This window comes from Rattus norvegicus, chromosome 8 (assembly GCF_036323735.1).
Source record: "Rattus norvegicus strain BN/NHsdMcwi chromosome 8, GRCr8, whole genome shotgun sequence".
NCBI lineage: Eukaryota > Metazoa > Chordata > Mammalia > Rodentia > Muridae > Rattus > Rattus norvegicus.
Genome location: NC_086026.1, coordinates 74843465 through 74868867, shown reverse-complemented (window position 1 = coordinate 74868867; position 25403 = coordinate 74843465). Strand labels below are relative to the sequence as shown.

General features: G+C 44.6%; 1 protein-coding gene across 6 annotated transcripts; it reads right to left on the bottom strand.

The window, feature by feature from the left end:
* Positions 1-1880: 1880 nt before the first annotated feature.
* On the bottom strand, positions 1881-19932 carry Mtfmt (mitochondrial methionyl-tRNA formyltransferase). 6 transcript variants are annotated; one of them, XR_005487822.2, is made up of 10 exons: positions 19693-19932; positions 18326-18535; positions 16274-16396; positions 15550-15652; positions 14194-14269; positions 11169-11260; positions 7175-7253; positions 5810-5892; positions 4925-5057; positions 2166-2304 (listed from the first exon to the last, which is right to left on the bottom strand). XR_005487822.2 is itself a non-coding variant. In XM_039081506.1 (9 exons), the coding sequence occupies exons 2-9, from the start codon at positions 18447-18449 to the stop codon at positions 2107-2109; spliced, it is 777 nt and encodes a 258-aa protein (XP_038937434.1). In that variant the 5' UTR covers positions 18450-18535; positions 19693-19833; the 3' UTR covers positions 1881-2106. The 6 variants fall into 6 exon arrangements, 4 of the variants coding, with proteins under 4 accessions (XP_038937434.1, XP_038937435.1, NP_001009697.1 ...); XR_005487823.2 differs by lacking the exon at positions 4925-5057 and adding an exon at positions 4640-4740 and having other exon boundaries at positions 2167-2304; XM_039081506.1 differs by lacking the exon at positions 4925-5057 and having other exon boundaries at positions 1881-2304; positions 18427-18535; positions 19693-19833.
* Between the last annotated feature and the right edge of the window lie 5471 nt (positions 19933-25403).

Sequence of the window (25403 nt, the reverse complement as noted above, 5' to 3'; positions counted from 1 at the left end):
CCTGAGATCCTTTCTCACTGTAAAACCTTTTTCCTCATGCTGATGTAAAGGTGTCCCCACAGCATGGCTGCTGCTCCCAGGAGAAAAACTATTGTAGAAGGTCTAAAAGTAGAAAACAGCAGCACCAGACAGAAGTGCAGTAAAGGCAGAGAAATGGCAGATTTATGAGATCCACTCGGTCATGAAGGTCATCGAGTCCCCAGATCTGCAGTCTGCCAGCCAACTGCAGTCACTGGTTTCACTCCAGTTCAAAGATCAACAGGGTTAAGCCTCAGAAGAGCAGAAGTTTCTAACAAAGTCTAAAATCTACTGTTCTTTCTAAGTTCTTTCTCTGTTTTTGAGACAAAGTCTCTGAACCTGGAGCTCACTGAACTAGACTGGCTGGCCAGTGGGTCACTGGGATCCATCTGTCTCTGCTAACCAGTACTGGGTTACAGAACCATGGCATCACATCCAGCTTTTATGTGGAAGCGGGGGATCCAAACTCAGGATTTCATGCTTTTCCGCAGGTATCAGCCTAGCCTTTTGTTTCTAACTCACATTAGAAAAGCGTTCTGCTTTACTCAGTTAACCTACTAAATGTTGTTAATCTCATCCAGAGACACTGTCTTAGTTAGGGTTTTATTGCTGTGAACAGACACCATAACCAATGTAAGTTTTATAAAGGACAACATTTCATTGGGGCTGGCTGACAGGTTCAGAGGTTCAGTCCATTATCATCAAGGTAGGAACATGGCAGCATCCAGGCAGGCATGGTGCAGGAAGGGCTGAGAGTTCTACATCTTTATCTGAAGGAAGCCAGGAAAAAACTGGACATCCTCAGGCAGCTAGGAGGAGGGTCTCCAGCCCACCCCCACAGTGACACACTTCCTCCAACAGAGCCACACCTTCTAACAGTGCCACTCCCTGGGACAAGCACATGCAAACCCTCACAGACACCTTCAGACACAATCAGAGTATTTGATTAAGATAAGGCCAGTCTGTGGTTTAGTCACTTGAGAGGTGACAGCGAAAACTACAGATTATTAAGTGTCCACTATGTGTTGGGCACTTCCCTGGGCATTTCCTATGTATAATACCATTCCTCGAGGCAGTCATTTATTACCCATTTCATTCAAGAAAGAAACCTGAGGCTTAAAGATTTAGATAGGCTGTCCGGACTCACTCAACTAGAAGTTAGCTAGCAACAGAGTTCTCTTTTCATTCGCTCTTGTCTTAAGGCAGGTTCCCCCACACGCTGGGCAGGTCTCAAACATGCTCTGTAGTGACACCTTCAACTGATCCTCCTGCCTTTGTCCCCAAGTACTGGGACTACAGAGCTGCACCACCACACCCATCTGTGTGCTCTAGAGATGGGACCCAGCACTGTGTGCTCGCTAGGCAAATATTCTACCAACTGAGCCCCACCCTAAACCAGTTTTAAGTCTGGGGTAGACCAAACGTTTTTCCAGCAATAATAAAAATCCAAATAGAAATGTCTTGCAGAACTTGCAGATGGCTGAGGATGACTTTCAACTTCTGATGCTCCTGTTTCCGCTGAGTGCCAGGACTGCAGGTGTGCACTGCCACCTGGGTTATGAGGTGCTGGGGGTCAAACTCAGAACTTCACCAATCTGCCTACTGAGCTAGACCCGCAGTCCGTAGACGCACCATTTAAAACATTTTAGGGGGTTGGGGATTTAGCTCAGTGGTAGAGCGCTTGCCTAGCAAGTGCAAGGCCCTGGGTTCGGTCCCCAGCTCCAAAAAAAAAAAAAAAAAAAGAAAAAGAAAAAAGAAAAAAGAAAAAAAAAAGAAAAAAGAAAAAAGAAAAAAAAAGAAAAAAAATTTTAGAATATATGCACACCATTTAATTGTCTCACTCTTCAAAAGACACAATCTCCTTTACGCTGAACATTATAAATACAAATTTTATTTAAACTTTTGTTATTCAAGTAGAAAAGTCTGCTCCTAACTGATACACACCATGGAGGGCGTAAGACTTCCACCTCCTGATAACCATTTTCTCTTTCTCCCAAGCTGTCATCTTCTTTCAAAATCACAGCAGTTGCTGGTAAATAAAGCTTTTAATAAGTTACAAGTGTGAACAGGTCCTCGTCTGTGGTCTTCCTAGCTACTTAATGCACTGCACAGCAACAACTTTGTTTTCTGCTGCGTCTTTGTTGGAAGTCTGAGAGTCTGAAACTTGCACTGGCTTGGGTAAGCATGGGAATTCTTCTGGTACCACGCATGCAAATATCCATTGTAGAAATCAGTAGCTGTTAGTGTTTTCTTGTGCATTATTGATCGAACCCCGATCCAGCCATCCTAAAGGACAGAGAACGGACAGTGAGTAGACAATGAGACAAAACTTGAAAAGGAAATAAACTGTACTTTATAACCTGTGTCAGGCATGGTGATGCAGCCTTTAATCCCAACACCAGGGAGGAAGGCCAGGCCAATCTCTGAGTTCAAAGACTCTATCTTAAAAGAGACAAAACACGGGGTTGGGGATTTAGCTCAGTGGTAGAGCGCTTGCCTAGGAAGCGCAAGGCCCTGGGTTCAGTCCCCAGCTCCGAAAAAAAGAACCAAAAAAAAAAAAAAAAAAGAGACAAAACAGAAAAAATCCTCAAAATGTTATAAAAACAATTGCTGTTACTAAACGCCTAGCAGCAAAAACATTGTACTGGATGACATGTAACACTTTCTCTCTATAAGGTCCTCATAAAGGAGCAAAAACCGTCCTGACACATTTCAACAGAGGAAATAGAATACAATGTTCTACTTGCAAAGAGCTTTAGTTTTGCAAGTAGGTCCACATATCTCACTGTAAATAGTTACCCAAACACAGCAAGGCCTGAGAGTTGGCTCGACAGAGTGTGCACTGCTCTTCCAGGGGACCAAGGTTGATTCTCAGCACCCACTATTGGACAGCTCACAACTGCCTGTAACTCCAGCTCTGTGGGGATTCAACACCTCTGGCCTCTGGACACTTGTACTCTAAAAAGTAGGCAAATCCAGTGAGCCCCAGGTCAGATAACCAATGCTATGGTTGGTGGGTGAATTTAACAAGGTAGCACAACTGAAAAGAGTTCACACGCTCACCATCTACAGCTGCGTCTGTGAGAGCCAAATACAGACACTGAACATGTACGTTCAGACTCAGACCAAGAGAGGTGGTCATCTGGTGTGCTTCAGAGCGAGCTGAAGAGAGCTGAGCAGTGGTGAAGGGCTCTGCACAGTCTGTGTTGGTAGATCGGTTTTTCATACACTTTAAAATGTGCTTTGTGAGAATTCAAAATCTAACATAACTACCACAAAATAGGAAATACCCAGGAGGGCTGGAGAGATGGCTCAGTGGTTAAGAGAACTGACTGCTCTTCCTGAGGTCCTGAGTTCAATTCCCAGCAACCTCAAGGTGGCTCACAGTCATCTGTAATGGGATCCGATGCCCTCTTCTGGTGTGTCTGAAGACAGTGTATTCATATAAACAAAATAAAATCTTTAAAAACAAGAAAAGGAAGTACCCAGGAAACACAAGGGATGTGGACACTTCTTAGAAACATGCCATAGCTTTGCCAAAAAATGGGGTCCCAGTCATTAAAATATCTACTATAGCAGTCAGGTGTGGCAACACACACCTTAATCCCAACACCCAGAGGCAGTCAAGTGGATCTTGAAATTCAATGACAGTCTGGTCTACAGAGTGAGTTCTAAAACAGGGATAGAGAGGGCTACAGAGAAACCCTATCACGAAAAAACAAAACGACCCCACGCCCGCCTACAACCACTATGTAGCCCCAGATCAGGATGGCCTGGAACTTACTATGTTGCTCAGACAATCCTCCAATACATAATCCTCTGGCCTCTACTTCCAGGGTGCTAACGACAGCAGACTCTCAATCACTCTAAACTTTTTAAAAGAAGTATTACTATTACTCTGTATGTGTGCATAATGGGGGGAGGGGGATTTGGAGGTCAGAGGTCAACTCTGTGGCGATGGTTCTTTTCATCTTCCTTTGTGTGAATTCTGAGCACTGAACTTACTTAGGTCATCAGGCTTGTGTCAGGAGCCATTACCTACTGAGCCATCCTGAGGGCCTTCTCCAACCATTTTAGATGATTTACACACAAAAACAAAATCCGAGCTGGGGAGAAGGTTCAGTGGGTAAAGCATTTACCATGGGAACACGAGGATCCAAGTTTGGATCCCAGAACATACATAGCAGTGTTGGGGAGTGGGAGCAGAGACAAAAGTCTCAAAGGAAGCTGATGGGCCAGATAACCTGGGATCTGCAGTGGAGAACAGAGATTGGGACTCAAATAAGGTGAAAAGCACAGACTGACCCCAGGCTGTCCTCAGACTTTCATGTGTGCTGTGGCATGCTTGTACCTGTACACACTCTACACACACATATACACGTGTTTTAAAACTTTCCTCTGGGCATGAGACAGCTCAGTCAGTAGAGGTTCTTGCTGCCCTGTCTGATGAGAGAGTGCCATCCCTGGGATGGACATAACTCAAGGAGAGAACCAACACTCACAAGTTGTCCTCTGCCCTCCTCTAAGCACAGCCGTGAGGTACTTTTTGACTGTTAATTGACACAGGAAGGTTGTATAAGAGGCAGCTAGGAGGCTGCAGAGAGTTCATTTATTAGAGTACCTGTTGCTCTTATAGAAGACTGGGGTTCAGTTCCTAGCACACACACGGTGGCTCATTACCACATAACTCTAATTGCAGGGGACCCAACACCTTCTTCTGACCTGTGTGGACATTAGGCAAAGACTCATATGTGTAAAATAAAAAGGAAGGGAAGGAAGGAGGGAGGGAGAATGTAAGTAAGCAGCGTCCCTCTGCCCCTCCATCCCTCTGTGGCCTCTGCTTTAGTTCCTGCCTCCAGCTTCCTGCCTGAGCTCCTGTTTCTATTTCCCACAGTGATAGACTAACCTGGAAATTCGAGATCAAGGTGCTTTTTGGTTAAGGTGCTTCTTCACAGCAAGAGAACACGATGAGGACACTGCCCTCCTTGACTGCTGTTGAGGACTCATGCCGTGTAGACAACAAGCAGGTGCTCTGATGACTAACACAGACATATGAGCTCATTGGTTACATTAATTACTAAAAGTAACCTTCAGAAACTTATCGTTGTGGAATCTTTTTTCATTGGGTGGCAATGATAAAAACTTCATCACTTTTAAAAATTATGCTGGGGAGCTGTTTCTTACAGAAATGAAATTGTTTTCAGCTTAGTCTGAGATGGAAAATGCTGCCCTCTCAATGTTCGATTGCTGTGAAGAAACACCATAACCAAGGCAACTCTTACATTACAAAAGCAAGCATTTAAATGGGGCTTGCTCAGTTGTGAGGTTCTGTCCACTGTGATCATGGCGGCATGCTCGGAGTGGAAAAGTAGTTTTACATTCTGATTCACAAATGGGTGTGGGGACGGCTGGACTCTGGGCCTGGCATGGACTTTGAAACCTCAAAGTCTATTCCCCATTACATACTTCCTTTCAACAGGGGCACACCTCCTAATCCTCCTAATCTTGTCAAAGAGTTCTACTCCCCAGAGACTAAGCCCATGGAAGCCATTCTCAGTCCACCACAATGGTGAATGGTAAGCCTGGTGTGATGGTTCACACCTGCAGTTTCAACCTCAGCAGGCTGAGGCAAGAGGATCGCTTTTAGGCCAACCTGGGCTAAACACTGGACAGTGAGTTCAAGTCTAGCCTAGGCTACGTGAGGACTCATCTCAAAAGAAAAGGAAAAAGAAATACAAATTACAAATTTAGCAAAGCCAATCACCATGACTTGAAGCTAAAGTCAACGTACCTTGCAGTGAACTAGCAGCATTTGCGACGGTCTGTGGTACACCACAGACCCCGGAGTCACAGTTTGTCCCATCACTTTCGGATCTAAGGTGGGGAGAATACAAGAGAAATAATTATGCAACATCATGGTACTTCTTAAAAATCAAAACCATGTGTGCATGTGTGTGTAATGGATTTTACAGAGATCCCCATGCTGCCTGCCCCAGCCCTGGGTGGAACATTGGCCAAGGATGTGCAAGACCCTGGGCTTATCTCTAGCACTGACAAACTAAATTAAATCATACATAAATAAAAGTAGTAAAAAGGACTCTTCAGAGGCAGAAACAATGACAGAGGGGACACACTTACTAAGCCCTAACTCTGCAATCTAAAGCCTCCTGGAGCCATGCGCTCTCATGGCAAGAGTCCCACACCAAGGAGAAGCTGCCGTCCTTGCTCCACCAACCAGAATCACTTTTGTGCTGAATCTGTCAATTCAGTGCTGTCACTCTGAGAAACTAGCTGCCCAGCAGTAGAACAATTCACAGAATTTGAGACTTCGTCTGTTGTTTGAATATGCTTGTACCAAGGGAAGTGGCACCATTAGGAGGTGTGGCCTTGTTGAAGAAAATGTGTCACTGTGTTGGCAGACTTTGAGGACCCCTAGTTTTCAAGCTCAGCCAATTGCTGCTGACTTTGGACTAAGATGTAGAACTCTTGGCTCCCACAGCTCCATGTCTGCCTGGATGCTGCCATGTTCCTGCCTTGATGATAATGGACTGAACCTCTGAACCTGTAAACCAGATCCAATTAAATGTCCTTATAAGAACTGCCCACATCGGGGTTGGGGATTTGGCTCAGTGGCAGAGCGCTTGCCTAGGAAGCGCAAGGCCCTGGGTTTGGTCCCCAGCTCAGAAAAAAAGAAACAAAAAAAAAAAAAAAAAAAAAAAAAAAGAATTGCCCACATCTCTGCTCATCACATCCTGAGAATGCTGAGGGACCTCAGAAAAAACTGTGGTGTGGCCTGCTGTGCTCTCCCTGCACTGTGCAGATATTTTCATTATTACATTCACCACTGTGACATTAACTCAGTCACTCCACAGTCCCCCTCCGGAGTTTATAGGAGCTCAGTGACACTGCCTGCCAGCGTCCAGGTTCGTGTGATGCTTGCATGAGAAAATACACATGAATGGACATTGCAGGGGATGAGGAGAGCAGCTGTGAGGTGCTACCATCAGTGCTCTGAAGCCAACAGCACAAAGCACAGGTCCCTGTGTTTGTTTGGTCTGTGTTTGAGGATTAGAGATATGGGGGGAGGGGAGGAAGCATAACACATTTTTAAGTGCACTGTAGTGAAACAACTTGTCAGCCATTCAGAAGTTAGTACCTGCAAGGATAGAGTTGTTAACTTCTACGAGATCCAGAAGTTTAACGGTGTTCTCCATCCAGAGTGTTTGCAGTGGAACCTGTAATTGGAATGGAAGGATTCATGAAGGAATGTGTACGAAGCCCAAAGCCTTTTGAAGACTGCAATATATTAACCCACTTCTTCCATGTCCAGAGGGACTGGGCACTCGGTCATCAGATCTGCTGAAACGGAGCCTGAGTATGACCCTCTGTATTATCTCTGCAGCATGTGTAAGATCCTAAGTTTTATGTAAGAGTCAGTATTTTTAAATAGTATAGTCTTAATATGCTCAACTAAACGTTTATGCTCACTTTGGAAGCAAGAATTAGGTGTTTGTGTTAAAGTTTAAAAAGTGATAGAATTTTATATTTTCACAAGAGGCAGCCACTGTTAAGAGCTTGGAGTGTATCCCCCTATGTTATTCCCCTCATGCTAAATGTTATTAGCACAAAAGCCTAGAGCATGGCTGTCAGTGCATGTGTGTCTCCTTCACCTGTGTTCATCTATGAATTAATCAGTTTATATAATAATACTTTTATAAAAGACATTTCACATATTTCCAGTTTCTTGCTATTTCAGACAGCAGTGTCTTGCTGTTATCAACTGTGGCAGCAAACAATACTGTGGGGCAGGATGGCTCAAGAGGTAAATATATTTGCTACTAAGCCAGATGGCCCGAGTTCTGTGTGAAGGCCACATGAAATGGAAAGAAAGAATCAATTTCTGAAAGTTGTCCTCTGACCAACACATGCATGCTCCGGCACACACACTAAATAAACATGATGAGAAGACAGTTTGTAGAGACACCTTTAAGAACTTACATAAATCCCAGCACTGGGTAGATCTCTGTGAGTTTGTGGCTAGCCTAGTCTACATAATTATTGGCCAGTCAGGGCTACCATCTCAAATATATATACACAAAAAACCCAAAACCACAAATTGAGTTGTAGAACTGATGGCAGAAAACATGTCTGGCATGTGCAAAGCCACAGGCAGGTTCCACCCTCAGCCCTGAAGGGCAAAAAAAATCCAATCACAAAGAGATTCCTCCCAAGTCTAGCATTAAGCAGGCATGAGGGCTCACACCTAAATCCCAGCACTCAGAGGGATACGGCGGAAGGAGCTCCACGTGTCAGGTCCACCCTGGCAGCAGAGTAAGATACTGTCTTCAACAACAAAACCAAAACCAACAAAGCCGGGCAGTAATTCATGAGAATTTTATACACATTTAGGAAGTTAGACATTGAATTCTTTTTTTTTTTTTTTTGGTTCTTTTTTTCGGAGCTGGGATCGAACCCAGGGCCTTGCGCTTCCTAGGCAAGCGCTCTACCACTGAGCTAAATCCCCAACCCTAGACATTGAATTCTTGTATGTGTTATAGATCTTCCTTCCACTTTGACCACTTTGAGTCATGACTAGTTGCTTTTCTATGATTTTTTTTTTAATTTTTATGGATTTATAGTCACTACTCTATGGTCACGTGATTTCAGTAGCTCATAACCGTGTTTTAAGAGAAAGGCCTCTTTATACTTTAAGATAACATGATTATAAAGTTACCCAACTCTGCTGTCTTCCGGTCCTTGTGGTTTCGTGTGTGTGTGTGTGTGTGTGTGTGTGTGTGTGTAAAATACTTGACCAATCTTTGGTTTTCTTAAAATAAAAGGCACACACTAGTTTAACTCTATTAACAAATTTCAGGTATATAATACTGTTAACTATATATTAACCATACGAGTATACATAAGTTTTATTTATATACTTACAAGTTTTTTGCTTGTTTGTTTGAGACAGAGTCTTTCTATGAAGCATTGGCTGTCCTGGTACTCAGTATGTAGTCAGAGGCTTAAGCAGCTTGATTTTAACAATGCAGGGGCTAGGGAAATAGTTCTGTGGTTAAGAGCACTGACTGCTCTTCCAGAGGTCCTGAGTTCAAATCCCAGCAACTACATGGTGGCTCACAACCATCTGTAATGGGATCTGATGCCCTCTTCTGGTGTGTCTGAAGACAGCTACCATGTACTCATATATAATACATAAAAAATCTTGAAAAAAATATATTTTAAAAATACAGGGGCTGGAGAGATGGCTCAGTGGTTAAGAGCACCCGACTACTCTTCCAGAGGTCCTGAGTTCAATTCTCAGCAACCACATGGTGGCTCACAACCATCTGTAAAGAGATCTGATGCCCTTTTCTGGTGTATCTGAAGACAGCTACAGTGTACTTATATATAATAAATGAATAAATCTTTTAAAAAAATGCAGAAACAGGGCTGGAGAGATGGCTGAGTAGTTAACAGCACAGGCTGCTCTTCCAGAGGAACTGGGTTTGATTCCAGCACCCACATGGCTGGTCACAACTGTCTGTATGTAACTTCAGTCTCAGGGGATCCGATGCTCTCTTCTGGCCTCAAAGAGCACTAGGGATAAATAGAGTACACAAAGACACACATGCAGGCAAAATGCCCATGTGCGCTAAATAATAGAAAGGTAGAGTCGCCAGGCCTCCCTCCAAGACTAGAGAGATGGCTCAGTGGTTAAGGGCTCACTGTGTAACCGTGAGGATCACCCACATAACAAGCCTGACATCTAGGAAACAGCTGTAACTACAGCTCTGAAGTATCGAATGGCCTCTCCCGGCCTCTGCTCATGCATGGGTATGTGTACCTGCACATATATGTGCTCATATACTAGACACAAGTACACACATAATGAAATAAACCTTTAAAGGAAAAGCCTTAAAAAGAAGGAGAAAGAGGAGGAAGAAGAGGAAGAAGAGGAAGAGGAGGGGGAGGAGGAGGAGGAAGAGGAAGAAGAGGAGGAAGAAGAGGAAGAAGAGGAAGAGGAGGAAGAGGAGGCTTCCTTGGCAAGGGCTAGCCAACTGCCCCAGTAGTGCTCCTCACTGCACAATGTGAAATGCCACCTTTGCTATTTTTTTTTCTTTTCTTTTTTTCGGAGCTGGGGACCAAACCCAGGAGGCAAGCGCTCTACCACTGAGCTAAATCCCCAACCCCCACCTTTGCTATTTTAACACATTCACATATAAACGAATGCTACGAAAGCTGTCTGAAAGCACAGTGAAAATAAACATGTCAGAAATAATGTCCCTCAGTTTCTCTGAGTTCAGTATTTCCAGACTGTATTTTGATGCTGATGTTTTAAGACATTATGAGTATGTTTGGGAACAGGGGGTCTAGAGTTCAAAGCCAGTCTGGGTTACACTGAGAGATTGTCTCAAAAAGAAAGAAACCAGGTATTGGCCATATCTGTCAGCCTAGAGTTTAGAAGGTTGATGCAGGAGAATGCCTGAATGTGAGGACAACGTGGGCTACACTGTAAGTTCCAGACCAACCTGGATCACAGACTGAGACCTGCTCTCCAAACAAACAAATGGGGGGGGGGGGGTTGGAGATGACTTAGCGGCTAAGAACGAATGCTGCTCTTGCAGAAGAATCAAGTTCAGCTCCCAGCACCAGAGACAGAACTCTAGTACTGTATAGTATAGTACAGTACAGTATAGTATAATACAGTAGAGTACAGTACAAGATAGTACAGTATAGTATAATACAGTATAGTACAGTACTAGATAGTATGGTATAGTATAATAAAGTAGAGTACAGTACAAGATAGTACTGTATAGTATAGTACTGTATGGTATAGTATAGTATATAGAGAACTCTATAGACTAGATAGAGTTAGAAGACTTAGATCCACTGCTTAGTAACTGTCACACTAAGTTACTTATCTTGTTTTTATTCTCCTTTATAACAGGGATGTAACAGGATAATTAAACCTGGTTAAGAGATATTGCAGAAAGTACATTTGAAAGCACTTTGTGAATTCCAAGGCTATATCAAACCTTAAAATTTAAAGTTTAAGAAAATTTCCTAGGTTTAGTTTATAAAGTTCATTCCTAAGTAAATACACCTAGAAAGGAGACAGCATGGTAAAAACACAATGCAACTTTTCGACTCACTATGTCCCCGATGGCAAGGTGAAGTCTGAGTACTTGCTCTGAGGTTTGCTCCTCCCACTTGACACAGCTGGTGCCAGCAGAAACCTTGGGAGCTACAAGGTGAGACACAAGTAAGAATGAACAGGGGTTCAGTGTTCATGAACTGATAGTCAGGCTGAATTACTAATACAACGGTCAATGTCTCCGTATGTCTAAAGCGTGCTGCAATATGAAGTTAAAATAAGAAAGCCTCACAAGTATGAAACCAGAAGTGTACTACTGTTTAACCCTGGAGCCAAAACTCCGGAGAGGGCAGGCAAGATGGCTCAGCGAGTAAAGATGCTTGCCTCCAAGTCTGACAATGTGAATTCAATCCCTGGAGCTTCTGTGGCAGGAGGACCAGCTCCTGAAAAGCTATAGTGGGTTGGCCTGATGCTGCTTTTATTCTGATGCTAATATTAGGCCTCCAAGACTTGGTTGTCCTGGAGATGAGAGCATGCAGACCCAAGTGACACTGTGCAGCCTGCTCCCAAGTTATTTTTGATTGGTAAACAAAGATGCTGACAGCCAACAGCTGGGAAGTTGAGACACAGCCAAGGTGGGGGGAGTGGGGGTTTTGGGGGTGTTTGGGGTGGGAGGAGAACCATGAGAGGGAGGTGGAGGAGGAAGGAGAAGCAGCCTTGGGTTAGGTGAGCCATAAAAAAGCCCCCCACGGCCCTGAGGGCTGGCCAATTGGAATTGAGAACAGCCCAGATAAAACATAGTAAGTAGTAATTTAGAGTTATTGATAGGAAAGTAGACTCTAATAGCATAGAAGGTGGAGAACTGCCCAGCTCTAATGCTGATTAAGGCTTATTGTAAATATAAACATTGTGTGTGTCTTTTATGTGGGAACTGAATGATCAAGGTAGGACAGAAGAAAAAAAAAAAAACCCAAATAAACCAATAAGTAAAACAGCATTTTTGAAAAGACAAATATAAAAGACATAAGCTAAAGTTAAAACATATCAGATTGAAAGAGTGTGCAGTTCATATTACAAATGCTGAACTTCAGCATCATATAAAATATTCCTAATGAGGGGTTGGGGATTTAGCTCAGTGGCAGAGCACTTGCCTAGCAAGCGCAAGGCCCTGGGTTCCGTCCCCAGCTCCAAGAAAAAAAAAATATTCCTAATAAGACAAAGGGAACAAGTCAAAATCCTGAGAGAGAAAAATGGAACGGTAAGATACCTCCAGAAAAAAGAAATACAAAGCAGACTCCTTTAACACGAAAAAATATCATTAACATCACTCACAGGAATAATGCACATTAAAACTATTCCAGTATTTTATTTACTCGTTCTTTTGGGGGGGAAAGGGTTTTACTGTGTAGCCCAGGTTGGCCTTGAACTGAAGATCTGTCTGCTTTGCTTCCTGAGTCAGCTGTGATCACAGGGAGGAATCTCACCGTTTAACTCAGTCTCAGCCACTGGCTTAGGAAGCATCGTGTGCATAAAGTGATTCAAGACTGGGAACAACTCGCACCTCGACAGGGCATCTGCTGAGTAAGCAGGACAGATCCACGCAACGGGAAACAAGAGACAGATAAGACAGGAACAAAGAGCAGGGTCTGGGGGGCTCAGTGGCTCAGGGGACTTGTTATCCTTTGGCTCCTGGTACCCACATGGTGGCTCACGACCATGTGCAACCCCAGTTCCAGAATTCCCTCTTTCGACCCTGTCCATATGTGGTGTGCTTACACACATGCAGCAAAAAACACTCATGCACATAAAATAAATAAATCATTATTTTAAAAAAGAGAAAAATCTAATTAAAGTAGCAGTGTCATAGATGTATTGTTAAGTACAAAAATCAATAAAAATAACATACAGAAAGACAGTAAGTGCTTTTTTATTAAATAAACAAAAAGAGGCCAAGTGTGGTGCCACACGCCTGTAATTTCAGAACTTGGGGCTTGAAGACAGGAGAGTCAGGAGTGTGCTACATACCAAGCTTAAAGCCAATGAGATCCTGTCTCAAAACACAAAAATTTTAAAACGACAAAGCAAAGAGAAAGAAGAGAAGCAAAACTGGATCCGACGGGAACCAGATCTAACTCACAAGCATTGTTGTTATGCTCTGGTGAAGACCCAGGTATCCTGCAAGCACTCCACTGCAGCTGCACCCGCAGCCCTTTTTATGTTTAAGTTTTTTCCCCAAAACTACATTTTTAGGTGTGGAAGTGTAAGCCTGTAATTCAAGTACTCGGGAAGCAGAGCAGGAGAATTGATTCTAGGCTGTCCTAGACTATTTAGTATTTCTAGCTGTCCATGTCTCAAAACAAAAACAAAAAACAAACTCAAAACAAAAACCAAAAAAACAAAAATGTTTACATTTTGAGGTGACTAATTTGGGTTATATTAGCAGAAAACAAAGATTTAAGCAGTCTTGAAAATGTGTTCCTTGTATCCTAGATTATTATTGTTTGTTTTTGAATGGATATAAAATACATCTCTGGACATTTAGGAAGAACTGTATGCACTGGATATTGGATGCTATCAGGACATGTTTAATGCCTTTGTTTTTGTTGTTTTGTTTCAGGATTAGAAAAAATGTTTTTTTCATTTTATATGCATGCTTTGCCTGTGTGAATGTCTCTGTGTGTATCACATTGATACAGCACCCACACAGGCTAGAAGAGGGTGTCAGATCTCCTGGGACTAGAGTTACTGATAGTTGTGGGTCACCATGTTGGTGCTGGGTGTCTAACCTAGGTCGTCTGCCAGAGCAGCCAGTGCTCTGAACACTGACCCACATCTCCAAGTGCTAACGAAACTGGGGATGAATTCTGTCATTTGTACTTGCAGATGAATAATCAGATTTTAAAATATATACATGAAATATACACATGGAAAGATCTGGGGCAAGCAGAGGTGCTAAATACGTCTCAAAATAAAAGGCTGGGGGAATGGTTGAGAGCTTGCCAACCATGACCTGGAAAGTACACACAAGGCAGTCATGAGGGCAGAGCACTCAGCCGCCGTGAGAGTGTCGGGCCTCCACTCACCATACGTCACTCCCTCGGCTGGCTGTGGCCTTCCATTGTTCAGACTTTCTGGCAAATTTTTCAAAACCGAGATAAGCTATAAATACAAAAGGAGAGAGAGAGAGAGCAGAGTGTATCCAACAGAACAAGGCAGAAACATCACAGTTCAGTGCCATGAAGTAACCTATCCCAGCAAGAGTGGTGGCAAGCTGGTGTCGCCTGTAAGGATGTGTGCTAACGGGTGGCTACACCACGCTGCTCTAAGGAACACAGGCACCCAGCTGCTTCCAGTGTTGACCTGGAGGCACAGGCCTTACTATCACAGGCCTGTGGGGAGCAAACACACTCACCCTACGTGAGGCAATGGGGCCTCACGGGAGCATGCTCGGGCCTACTTCCATAACCTATGGGTGCTGGCGTTTTGGAAAAGTTCTCTGACATGTCTGTAGCCCTCGATGTTGAGTCTATGAAACAAATGTCAGCGACAATTACCTCAGAGGTTGTTGGGAGGGTGTAAAAGAAAATTCACAGAGTATCTAGAACAGTCTCGATAAGTAGTCGCCATAGAGTCGCTTCTGAGGGAATGCCCAGAATAGGGGGCACATACAGCCGGGAAATGCAGAGGTTCCTAGGGAGTGGTTGCTAGCGGAGTGAGAAGAGTGGGCCGGACGTGTGTAAGGGTCAGCAGGGCACCTGAGAAGAATAAACTAAGTACCTCACTGTGAAATGCAGGGACCACTGAAGATCAGGTTTTATTTGAAAGTCTTTATTAAGCACCCACTCTGCAACTCTCAATGGTCACAAATACTGGGAAAACTTTTAGGAAGGCAGGGACAGGCACCAGTCTGCTTGGTTGTTAAGAGGGGATCTTATCAGCTCAGGCTGATCTGAAGCACACGATTCTCCTGCCTCAGCCTCCTGAGTGTTGGCATTACAGGTGAATATGAGCATGTTTGCTCCCAACCTCGGTCTTGATCTCTCTCATGTTACTAATTAATTTATTACTGTTTTTTTTTTTGTTTTGCTTTGTTTTGTTTTTTTCCAGAGCTGAGGACCGAACCCAGGGCCTCGTGCTTGCTAGGCAATTGCTCTACCACAGAGCTAAATCCTCAACCCCTATTTTATTACTATTTACGGTGTGGGCCCGAGCCCAGGTGAGGTCAGAGACCTTGCTGGACTCAGTTTTCTTCTTTCATCACGTGAGTGCTAGGGATTGAATTTAGCCTGTCAGGCTGGGCGGCAAGCACCTTTACCTGCCCAGCCATCTCACTGCACCGACCCCATCCCCACCCCTACCGATGAAGCTTAAAAAATTACAAATCATAAGCTCTGTATTGCTAAAAAGCCTTCTACTGATGACGACAACACACACTGTACCATGTTGGCACCAAGTTTTGACAACACTGCTTCCAATTCCTTTGACGTGCTCTTGGGAGGAACAGCGACGGTTTCCTGCTTGAGAATCGGGCCTACATCGAATCTGGCAAGGAATGACAAAACACAAAGCAGCAGCCAGCATTATTATTTGTTAAGGCACATACATTTGTCTACGTAGCCCAGAGACAGCTTTTGCAGGCTGTTAATCTGTCAGTCACTCCAGTTTGAGGTCACCCTGGCATACATGAGACATTGCCTCTAAAGTAAGAAGGGGGAGTGTGGTCATACCTGTCTTTAATACTAGTATTGGGAAGCAAATGCAGGAGGAACTCTTTTGAGTCTGAGCTCAGCCTAGTCCACATAGTGAGTTCAAGGCCAGCCAGAGACATACGATGACTCTATCTCAAAAAAATACAAAACAAACCAACACACACACACACACACACACACACACACACACACACACACCACGCTCCAAATGCGTCCGTCATCTATATCTTTTTAGAGAAATCCAGGTGTAAATAATCCCAATGACTGATTTACAAGGACTTTAAAGAGACTCTGTATGAATCTCAGAAGACACAGCTTATGTTAGAGACCAGGAATCCTCATAGTGACTACAAAGGCATAAGGGGACACTGGGGAGTTGCCCAAGTCAGCATACCCTGACCACTCCCCCTGACACAAAGATCTCAGACACACACCACAGTTTAATAAGTTCTACCTTTTGGGTCTAACTTGCATAATCGTTACGCCAGTGACTGTGTCTCCATGAAGCACCGTATGGATGATCGGAGCGGGACCACGCCACCTCGGGAGGCAACTGGGGTGCACATTCAGTATTCCGCTGAGTCAGAAAAGGCAGAAATTAGTACGGGAACTAGCTATTGCTACCGAACTAACATGCACTTTCATTGTTAAAGCTTCCAAGAGCCTGGTATAGCATTTATTAACCCTAACACTTGGAAAGCTGAGGTAGGAGAACTGCTCTGAGTTCCAGGCAGACCTATGCCACAGATTGAGACCTTGTTTCAAAACAATCATCACCTCAAAAATACCTGGCAGTGTGTATCACTCATAATATACAACCCCTAGGTTTATCACCTAAAACACAAAGTCAGAGGTGAGTTCACTCTCCTACCATAAGCAGCTAATGAAACATAATTAAAAACAGCCCAAGCAGAGGTCGGAGAGACAGCTGGAAGTTAAGAGGACCAGAGTTCAGGTTCTCAGCACCACACACAGTGGATTACAACCATCTATAACTACAGTTCCAGGAAATCTGACACCCTCTTCTGGCCTCCCTGAACACCAGGTACCACACGGGACACAAATATATTTTGCGAGCAAAACACTCATGCCCATAAAATAAAACTAATATATCTATGCAAAAAACGTTTTTAATTAAAGCAACAAGGCAAACAGGGATCTATAATAAGACACTGTGTCATCAAGTGACATCCCTACCCAAACACTCGGCTGAGGTTGAAATTTACGCCAAGTTCGAACAGCTATCACCTCTCCAGGCCACATAATCTTACGGAGCACTATCAGATACACCATCTACTGTTGACGGAAATGCCATCAGAAACATGAGCTTTTCAGATAACAGGAACAGTGCAGAGACTTTATTTATTATTTTCTCCTCAGTTGCTGCTTACCGAATGCTGAGATTAAAGGAATATATACATGCTTGACATGTACAGAGATCTGTCTTGTTTGCTGAGACTGGTTTCTCTGTGTAGCCTTGCTGTCCTGGAACTCACTCTGTAGACCAGCCTGGCCTCGAACTCAAGAGCTGCGCCTGCTGCTGCTGCCTCTGCCTCACAAGTGCTGAGATTAAAGGCAGGAGCTGGGCCGGAGATTTTAAGGGAAGAAAATGCTTGCCATGTTCACCGTGGGGCAACGCAATCTAGCTGGAGTAGAATGAATCAGGAGAAGCCACAGCATCTGCAGAGGATCAGTTGAGGTCATAGTGGGCTAACACAGGGCTTAGATTTTTAGTTGAGGTGAGACTGAGAGCTACTAGAGGATTCTGAGCACAGCGACCTGGTCTGACAGACAGATCCTTTAAGGAATCGATGTAGCTGCTGGGTTGGTAAAGAGCCAACCAATAGGGCGAAGGACTGAAGTAGAGCCCCTCTAGGAGTTGACTACAGTAACACAGACAAGAGTAGACACAGTGCAAGGGACTAGATGTTGGACACAAGACAACTGAAGAATGACTCTGGGGCTTTGGACCCAACGTCCAGAAGGCTGGGGTTGATAGTTCCTGAGATAAAGGTGTGCAGAGGGGTTAAGTCTTTTCTGGGACAGAAGCCTATGAGAGCCAAGCAGAGTTGTGGACAAGGTGGGTACCTGGAGTTCAGGAAGAGCTGGGCTGGGGTTAGCATATGCATGATATTTAAATGAGGGTGGATGAAAGCCAAGGAGCAATGAAGAGTTTAGTACACTTGATATTTTGTGCCAAAAATAAATCCCATTTTAAAAGAAGACAGTGAAGAAAACAGTTTAATCTGGGCCTGGTGGCACACACTTTTAATCTACGCACTTGAGGGACAAATACAGGCAGATCTCTCTGTGAGTTTGAGGCTAGCCTGCCTGGTCCACATAATGAATTCCAGCAGGACAGCCAGGGCTACACACAGTGAGACCCTGTCTGGATGGACAAATAAGTAAATAGAAAAAGAAAGCATAAATTATGGCGTTTCAGATGCTAGACCCATTCATAAAAGACATGATCTCTACACTGTATTTCCTTATAAATAAAACTTACTAGGGAAATTTAAGAATAAGAGCCTCACTCAAAAGTCGGCCAAAGGAAGCCACTACCCCAACGTCATATTCTCCGGATCCCATGTCGGGCCACTCATATACCGGGAGCTGAGACTGTATAGCATATTGCTTCACAGGTAGTCCTTTAGGGGATATCGAAGGCACCGTGACAACCTCCAGTTTCTCAATTAACTTTTCCTCTTTGTTGTCTCTGAATTAGAAAGATTGGGGGAAAAAAAATCATGTCAGGGCAACAGCTCAAAGCTAAACTACTTCATGCACAGCAAAGCTATTTTTATGATTAAACCCATGGCTAAACTAACTTAGAGCTAAAATAATTAAGACCCCCCCCCCGGAGCTGGGGACCGAACCCAGGGCCTTGCGCTTGCTAGGCAAGCGCTCTACCACTGAGCTAAATCCCCAACCCCCATAATTAAGACTTTTGCAACCAACAAATAGAGTTTTACATTTAATACAAAAAATCAAATTTTATCTTTTATTATTACTGTGTACGTGGTGCAGGCGTGTGCTACCGTATGTGTGTGGAAATGAGAGGAAAACTTTGAGGAGTCAGTTCTCTCCTTATAGCATCAAGAGTGTGTAGTTCACAGTTGCCTGTAACTCCGGCTCCAGGGAATCTGATTCCCCTCTTTCGGCCTCCACAGACACATGCTCAGAGGCACACACATACAAACAAAATTTAAAAATAAAAATTTTCTTTAAAAAGAGAAGTATCTGGGGGTTGGGGATTTAGCTCAGTGGTAGAGCGCTTGACTAGCAAGAGCAAGGCCCTGGGTTCGGTCCCCAGCTCCGAAAAAAAGAAAAAAGAAAAAAAAAAAAAAAAAAAGAGAGAGGTATCTGTAGGAAGGCAGGGATGGAGGTGAGAGAACCAGGGAAGGGGACATGCCAGGAAACAAGGGACCGATAAATAACCAAATAACCTTAGGCTGGGAGGGAAGTGAGGTGGTAGAGATAGCAGACTTCCAGGACTTTCTCCCTAGTAGCCAAAGTGTGTTAAGTCACATAAATATTAGATGTATACGAAACTGTTGAAAACGGTTCGTTAGAGGCTGTTCAGGCCTAACTGGAGGCCACCAACAGGAGGGCTGAGCAGCCGCAGCAACAACTGGAAGGGACGAACTTTGGAGTCACAGCCCATTACAGCTAACCGGCTCCGCCCACGGCCCTGGGCACTGGCCGGGCCTCGCCAAGTACTGGTTCCCAGGCGCAGGGGGATGGAGGGTCTGCTCGCAGGTGCTGCAGGAGCCACAGGAGCTCCGCGGGCCGGGATCCAACGGGGTGCCTTCCCAGGACCCCAGCTGGCTTGGGGTCGCCGCCGCGGCTCGGCATAGGACCCCGCCTCGATACCTGGCAGCGTGCAGCGCCCGCAGGGCTTCCCGGGCAAAGTGGTCGGTGCCGAAGAACAGCACCCGCCAAGGTGGCTTCTCGCGGACCCGGGAGCTTCGGCGGTCCTTCCCGCTGAACCCAGCAGGTGACTGACAGGAACAGCGTGGCCTCCTTCCCGCCAGCCACGGACCCCAGCAACGCCGCGGAAGAAGCATCACCTCGGCCCGCAGCGGCCCACCATGCGCATGCGTGCCCAGGGGGCGGAGCATAGGGCTCAAAGGCCTAAGCACACGCAGAGGACGAGGCGGGGCCTGCCGCTTTGGAGGCGTGGCCCAACTGAGTAATCACTAAGAAAGAAATTTGAGTGTATTTTGATGTGTATTATTTAGCCCAGCTAAAGAACACTGCAGATACGTACACACAAGCGAGACACTCACATGAATAAAATAAAATGAACCTTTAAAAGAAACTATTTTTAAAAACTTTACAAATTGGGCTGGAAACATGGCTCAGTGGTTAAGAGCACTGACTGGTCTTCCAGAGGTCCTGAGTTCAATTCCCAGCAACCACGTGGTGGCTCACAACCATCTGTAATGAGAGCTGGTGCCCTCTTCTGGCCTGCAGGCATACATACAGGCAGAACACTGTATACATAATAAATAAATCTTAAAAAAAAACCTTTACAAATTAATTTTTAAAATTTATTTTTGTTTTATGTGCTTTTGGTGTTTTGCTTGCATGTATGTCTATGAAATTCCCTACTACTCGAGATAGTTATGAGCTGCCACGTGGGCCTGGGAATTGAACCTGGGTCCTTTGGAAGGGAAGCCAGTGCTCTTAACTGCTGAGCCATCTCTCCAGTCCCACGAATTTATTTTTAATTATGTGTATGTCTGACTGTCTTGTCCTATATGTGTGCTTAGAACTGAATTCGGGGTGTGTGTGTGTCCCATGTGCCTGCTGGGAACTGAACTTTTGCAACAGCTTTTAAAGTAAATATGTGTGAATGTTTGCTTGCGTACATGTATGTGCACCACATGTGTGCTTGTTGGAACTGGAGATCAGATGGCTGTGAGCCACCATGTTGAAGCTGGGAATTGAACCCAGGTCTCTCAACCCTGACCTCTGCACCACCACCAACGCTGCCGCCACTGAGGTCACTGCAGAAAGAACTCATTCGAGAACAAATCTCACATCTTGTCAGATCATGATACAATAAACATAGTATAATTTTCTCAGCCACTACAACTAACAGTTATTACACCACAATTTACATATTTCATGTCTATTATTTCAGATGACCCATCCAAGGGAGCTATTATCTCAACCCTTGTAATTGAAGAGACCTGATACCCAGTGGGCCAATAAGGTCTACAGTGCTGGAAGGTGCCAGACTTGGAGTGGGGTAAGGGTCCTGTCCCTCCAGCTCCAAAGTCATGATCATAACTATTTGACCTGGACAGAAATCTTAGCTACTAAGCAACTCAGCATTCCCCCTTACACTCGAGGAAACTAAGGCTTGCTTACTTCTCCAAAGTCATGCCACGAACCTTAGATTCTCTTTAGATCTTCACACCTTGCATGTGGGATACTATCAGGAAGATGATAGGAGAAACAAGGCATGAGCTGTCTGCCTGAGACCTCTGAAGACCATTGGTGTTCAGATGTGTGTTTCCAAGGCAGGTAACGTTGGGTTCCTTAATGTGGGCCATGCCTGTGAAGCTGGCTCTAGTAACACAGTGACATCAAGCTCTTCTCTCATCCAATTCCTGATACATGGCCTGAAACCCAGAGGCCCTGGACCAATCTTATTTTGAACATAGCTGCTTCTGTGCCTTTGAGCATTCCATCCACCTTACATTGCCTCTCTTCCTCACTAAATCCATTTTTCAGACAGTACCCTCCCTGAGGCCTTGATTCCTCATACAGTCAATATTTTTCTCCATGTGTCCCCTCAAAACGAAGTGGGGCTTTGTTTGCCATAGTTGAGGAAAGTTGTCCAGTGTGTGCCCAGAGAGCAGTGAATCCCTTGGGCTAAATAGAAAAGAGAGGCAAAGATTATGATCCTCCCAGCCAGCTTATCTGACCAGAAGAGGAAAATGAGATGGGATCCCAAGCCCTACCCTCCTCCAATCAAGTCAGTCCCAGTATCCTAACTTAGGGGACGTGGAACATGAGTCTAACAGTCAAGGTACTGTCTTTTGAATACTGACTAAGCTGTGACCTACTGGAGCAGGAAGATGACTCAGTGGTTAAGATGCTCACTGTTCTTGCAGAGGACCTGAGTTTGTTTCCCAGCACACACGTCTCCAGCTCTAGGAGACCCGTTGTCCTCTTCTGGCCCCTGCCGGCTCTGCATTCACATGAACAAACATAGCATTAAAAGCCAAAACCTTCAAGTATGAGTCTAGAGAGATGGGTCTGCAGCTAAGAGCACTGTGCTCTCACAAAGTACTCTTGTTTAATTCCTTGCTCCCACACGGTGCCTCCCAACCACCGGTAACTCCAGCTTCAGGGCACCCTCTTCTGGCCTCTGGGGGCATTGCAAGCACTCAATACACAGCATAGGTGCAAACCTGACTTGCATTTCATTTCCAGCAGCTTAAGTTCTCCCGTGTTCCTCGAACGCTGCCTCCTGCCACTCACAGCCCTCTGCCCACTAGACACTAGCTTGTTGGAGCAAGAGTCTGGCATTAATCTTTTCTTCACAGAGCAGCCTCTTGCTACTGACATTTTTCTGCCCCTGTTTGCTTTTTTGTTTGAGGCAGGGTCTGGCCTTGCTGTCTTCCATGCTTGCCAAGACCTTGTGATCCTCCCACAGTAAAGGTCTTTAAAAGAAGGAGGGGGAGGGGGAGGAGAAGGAAGAGGAAGAGGGGAAGGGGAGGAGGAGCTGAACAGGATGAGTATGAAAACAGAGTTTTCCCTAAATAGAAACTGAAATTTTGTTTTGTTTTGTTTTGTTTTTTCCAGAGAGGTTTCTCTGCTGTCCTGGAACTCACTCTGCAGACCAAGCTGGCTCCAAACTCAGAGATCCACCTGCCTCTGCCTTCCAAGTGCTGGGATTAAAAGTGTGCTTCACTACTGCCTGGCTCGAAAATGAACATTTTTATGAAGTTCTTCATAGCAAGTTAGACACACAGGAACCTGACATTTCCAAGTGCGGATAAATCCCCCACTGGGTTCACTGTCAGCATCAGATGAGCTGTGAAGGGCAAGGAGATTCGTGTAGTAAACTATTGTACATCTGTGTCCTCCAGGCATTGCTAAGAGTATTGCTGTCTATGAAGTCAGAGTGGCTGTGATTACCCACTAGAGACCTTCCGAAGATCAGGCCCAGCCACGTTCCCCCGTGGTATCAGGGGAAGCCCCACTCACGTCTGAGGATACAAAGTGGTGAAAAATGGCTGGTGAGGAGACTCTTCCTCAGTGGTGTAACTGCCTGTAAGTTGTCCGTGCTCCTGTGACTCCCCTCATTAAACTCCCTGGTTCTCTATACTTGGATGGAATGATTTCTTTGGTCTGTGATTGGTGCTCTATCTGAGACAAATAAACATTTGTCTTCCCTGGGAAAAAAATCGCACAGCATTAAGACATCCATAAAGTATATCTAAGGAATTGGAAGGCAGACAATGAGCTTCTGGTCCGTGCTTTAGTTCTCAGATACTTCTTGTGGAAACTTGTGCAGCTCGGTAGAAAACTGGGATGCAGGAGTGGCCTCATCCCACCCCCCAAGCATTCTTCCATGTTCCCACCATCCTACACTGCTGCCACATGTCTATTTTCTGTGGGAAAAGGAAACCAGACCCAGGATAAATGTGTATACTTTTATGTGTGTGCTTGTATGGGTTCATATTTAATCAACCATTTGATGTTGGGTCAAAAAGAGGAGCAGCTGGAGCCCCGGGGCAGGAAGTAAGAACAAAGGCTTTTGCCTCCCTCGGGGGAAGCAATGCCTCGGGACCAGGGGAAATATCCACTGTGCATAGGTGCCAGCCCAGTATCAGGGTCACAAACAACCCACTGAGCCATTCCAGATGCCCTTCAAGTACCACTATGGACTCTAGATTGTTGTTGCATGAGAATTCCACAAGGGGGCAATGTCACCAACCTTTTCTTTCATTGAGGATGGTGACAATTCACTGGCTCTCAACAATGTCTCTATTGCCTGTGTAACTTCAGCAGATTTTACTGTCTGGCTGCTTACTTTCCTTGTAAGTGGTTGGCAAATACTAAGTAGCATCACATTTTATAAATCAAAAATTTCATAAAATAGAAATATGAAAGGAGATAATTTGTTCCCCAACTCTTCTGAAGAATAGTTTACAATATTCAGTCTACACTATATTCAGTATACATAGAAAAGCACTGTTCTTTTAGTATGAAGCACCCCTGTAGGATGATGTCACAGGTGAGGCAGGTACAGGATAGAAGGAGGCCTGTCATTGGAGGAGAAGGAAGGATGGGTGGGAGAGAAGTTTGAAGGAAGAGGAGGAGACTAAGGGAGAGAGGAGGAGAGAGGGGAGAAGCCATGGCAGGTGATGTTAAGATTCTGTTCTGTGAATTTACAGGTTGTTATTAATGTTCTCAAGGGATGGATGGTACTGGGCTTTGTATGTTTAAGTGGGCAATTATATCTTACCAATTGGATCTAAGATTATTGTGTTGGGTATTCTTTTATGTGAGGGTTTGAGTGGAGGAAAGTGTGCGGCTGGGCTGTGTTTCCGCCAAGATAGCTACCAGATATCTGGACACCGCGGTACAGAGCTAGCAGGGTAAGAGACACCAATACTCATTTTTATTTCTATATTTTTACAACAACACACCCCTGAACACCCCCACAAAGAATTAAGGAGGTTGCAGATTTGAGAGGCTCATATTTTGACTGACTTAGAGAATGCCAATCACTTAGATTAATTTATAATGAGTAAAAAACACTTGGAAAGCCAGGCCTGGTGGCTCACGCTTACAATTCAGCATTTAGAAGGCTGAGGCAAGAGGATTGCCAGGAGTAAAAGACAGGCTGGGATACTTCGCAAAACCTTGACTTGAAGAACCAAACAAAAAACAATTTCTTGGGAAAACAAAGTGAAGCAAAAAAGGAAAAGTGTGTTTGAACAAAACACCTAGGAGTCAGAGTTGAGTGCGGTGGGGCACGCCTTTAATCCCAGCGCTCGGGAGGCAGAGGCGGACACATCTCTGTAAATTCAAAGCTGTCCTGGGCTATATCATGAATTCTAGGTTAGCCAGGGCTACACAGTGGAACCCCATTTCTAAAACAAACAGTTGCAAACCAACCCAAACCAAACAACAACAGCAAAACCCCAAAGAATCAGTTAACAGTGCTGATTACTAAGACAATTCATTCAAGAAATGAAAGACAGAAAAACGTGGCCAGGACAGTGGTGCACACTGTGGTCCCAGCACGGAGAGAGGCTGCAGCAGGAGAAGCTGGACTTCCAGGCAGTCTGGGCTACAGAGTGAGACCTTGTCTTAAAATACAATTTTTAAAAAAGAGAGAAAGGAAGAAAGGAAGGAGGGAGGAAGGAAGGAAGGAAGGAAGGAAGGAGAGAAAAATGCATATATATCAGGCTGTCCCTGAGAACATTTTCCATTAAGCATTTTTATTTTATATTTCATTTTATTTACTTATTTAAATAATTATTCATTTTATATGTATGAGTATTTTGCTTGCATGCACAGATATGAGTACCACATGCACGCCTGGTAGGAGG

What these genes read in the sequence shown, in the direction of transcription:
- Mtfmt (NM_001009697.1), bottom strand. Translation starts at nt 19,886, where the DNA reads ATGCTTCTTCCGCGGCGTTGCTGGGGTCCGTGGCTGGCGGGAAGGAGG. An exon ending in CGGGCGCTGCACGCTGCCAG is followed by an intron (nt 18,536 to 19,692) that starts GTATCGAGGCGG and finishes TTTCTAATTCAG; the next exon opens with AGACAACAAAGAGGAAAAGT. An exon ending in ACCTTGCCATCGGGGACATA is followed by an intron (nt 7,254 to 11,168) that starts GTGAGTCGAAAA and finishes TTCCAATTACAG; the next exon opens with GTTCCACTGCAAACACTCTG.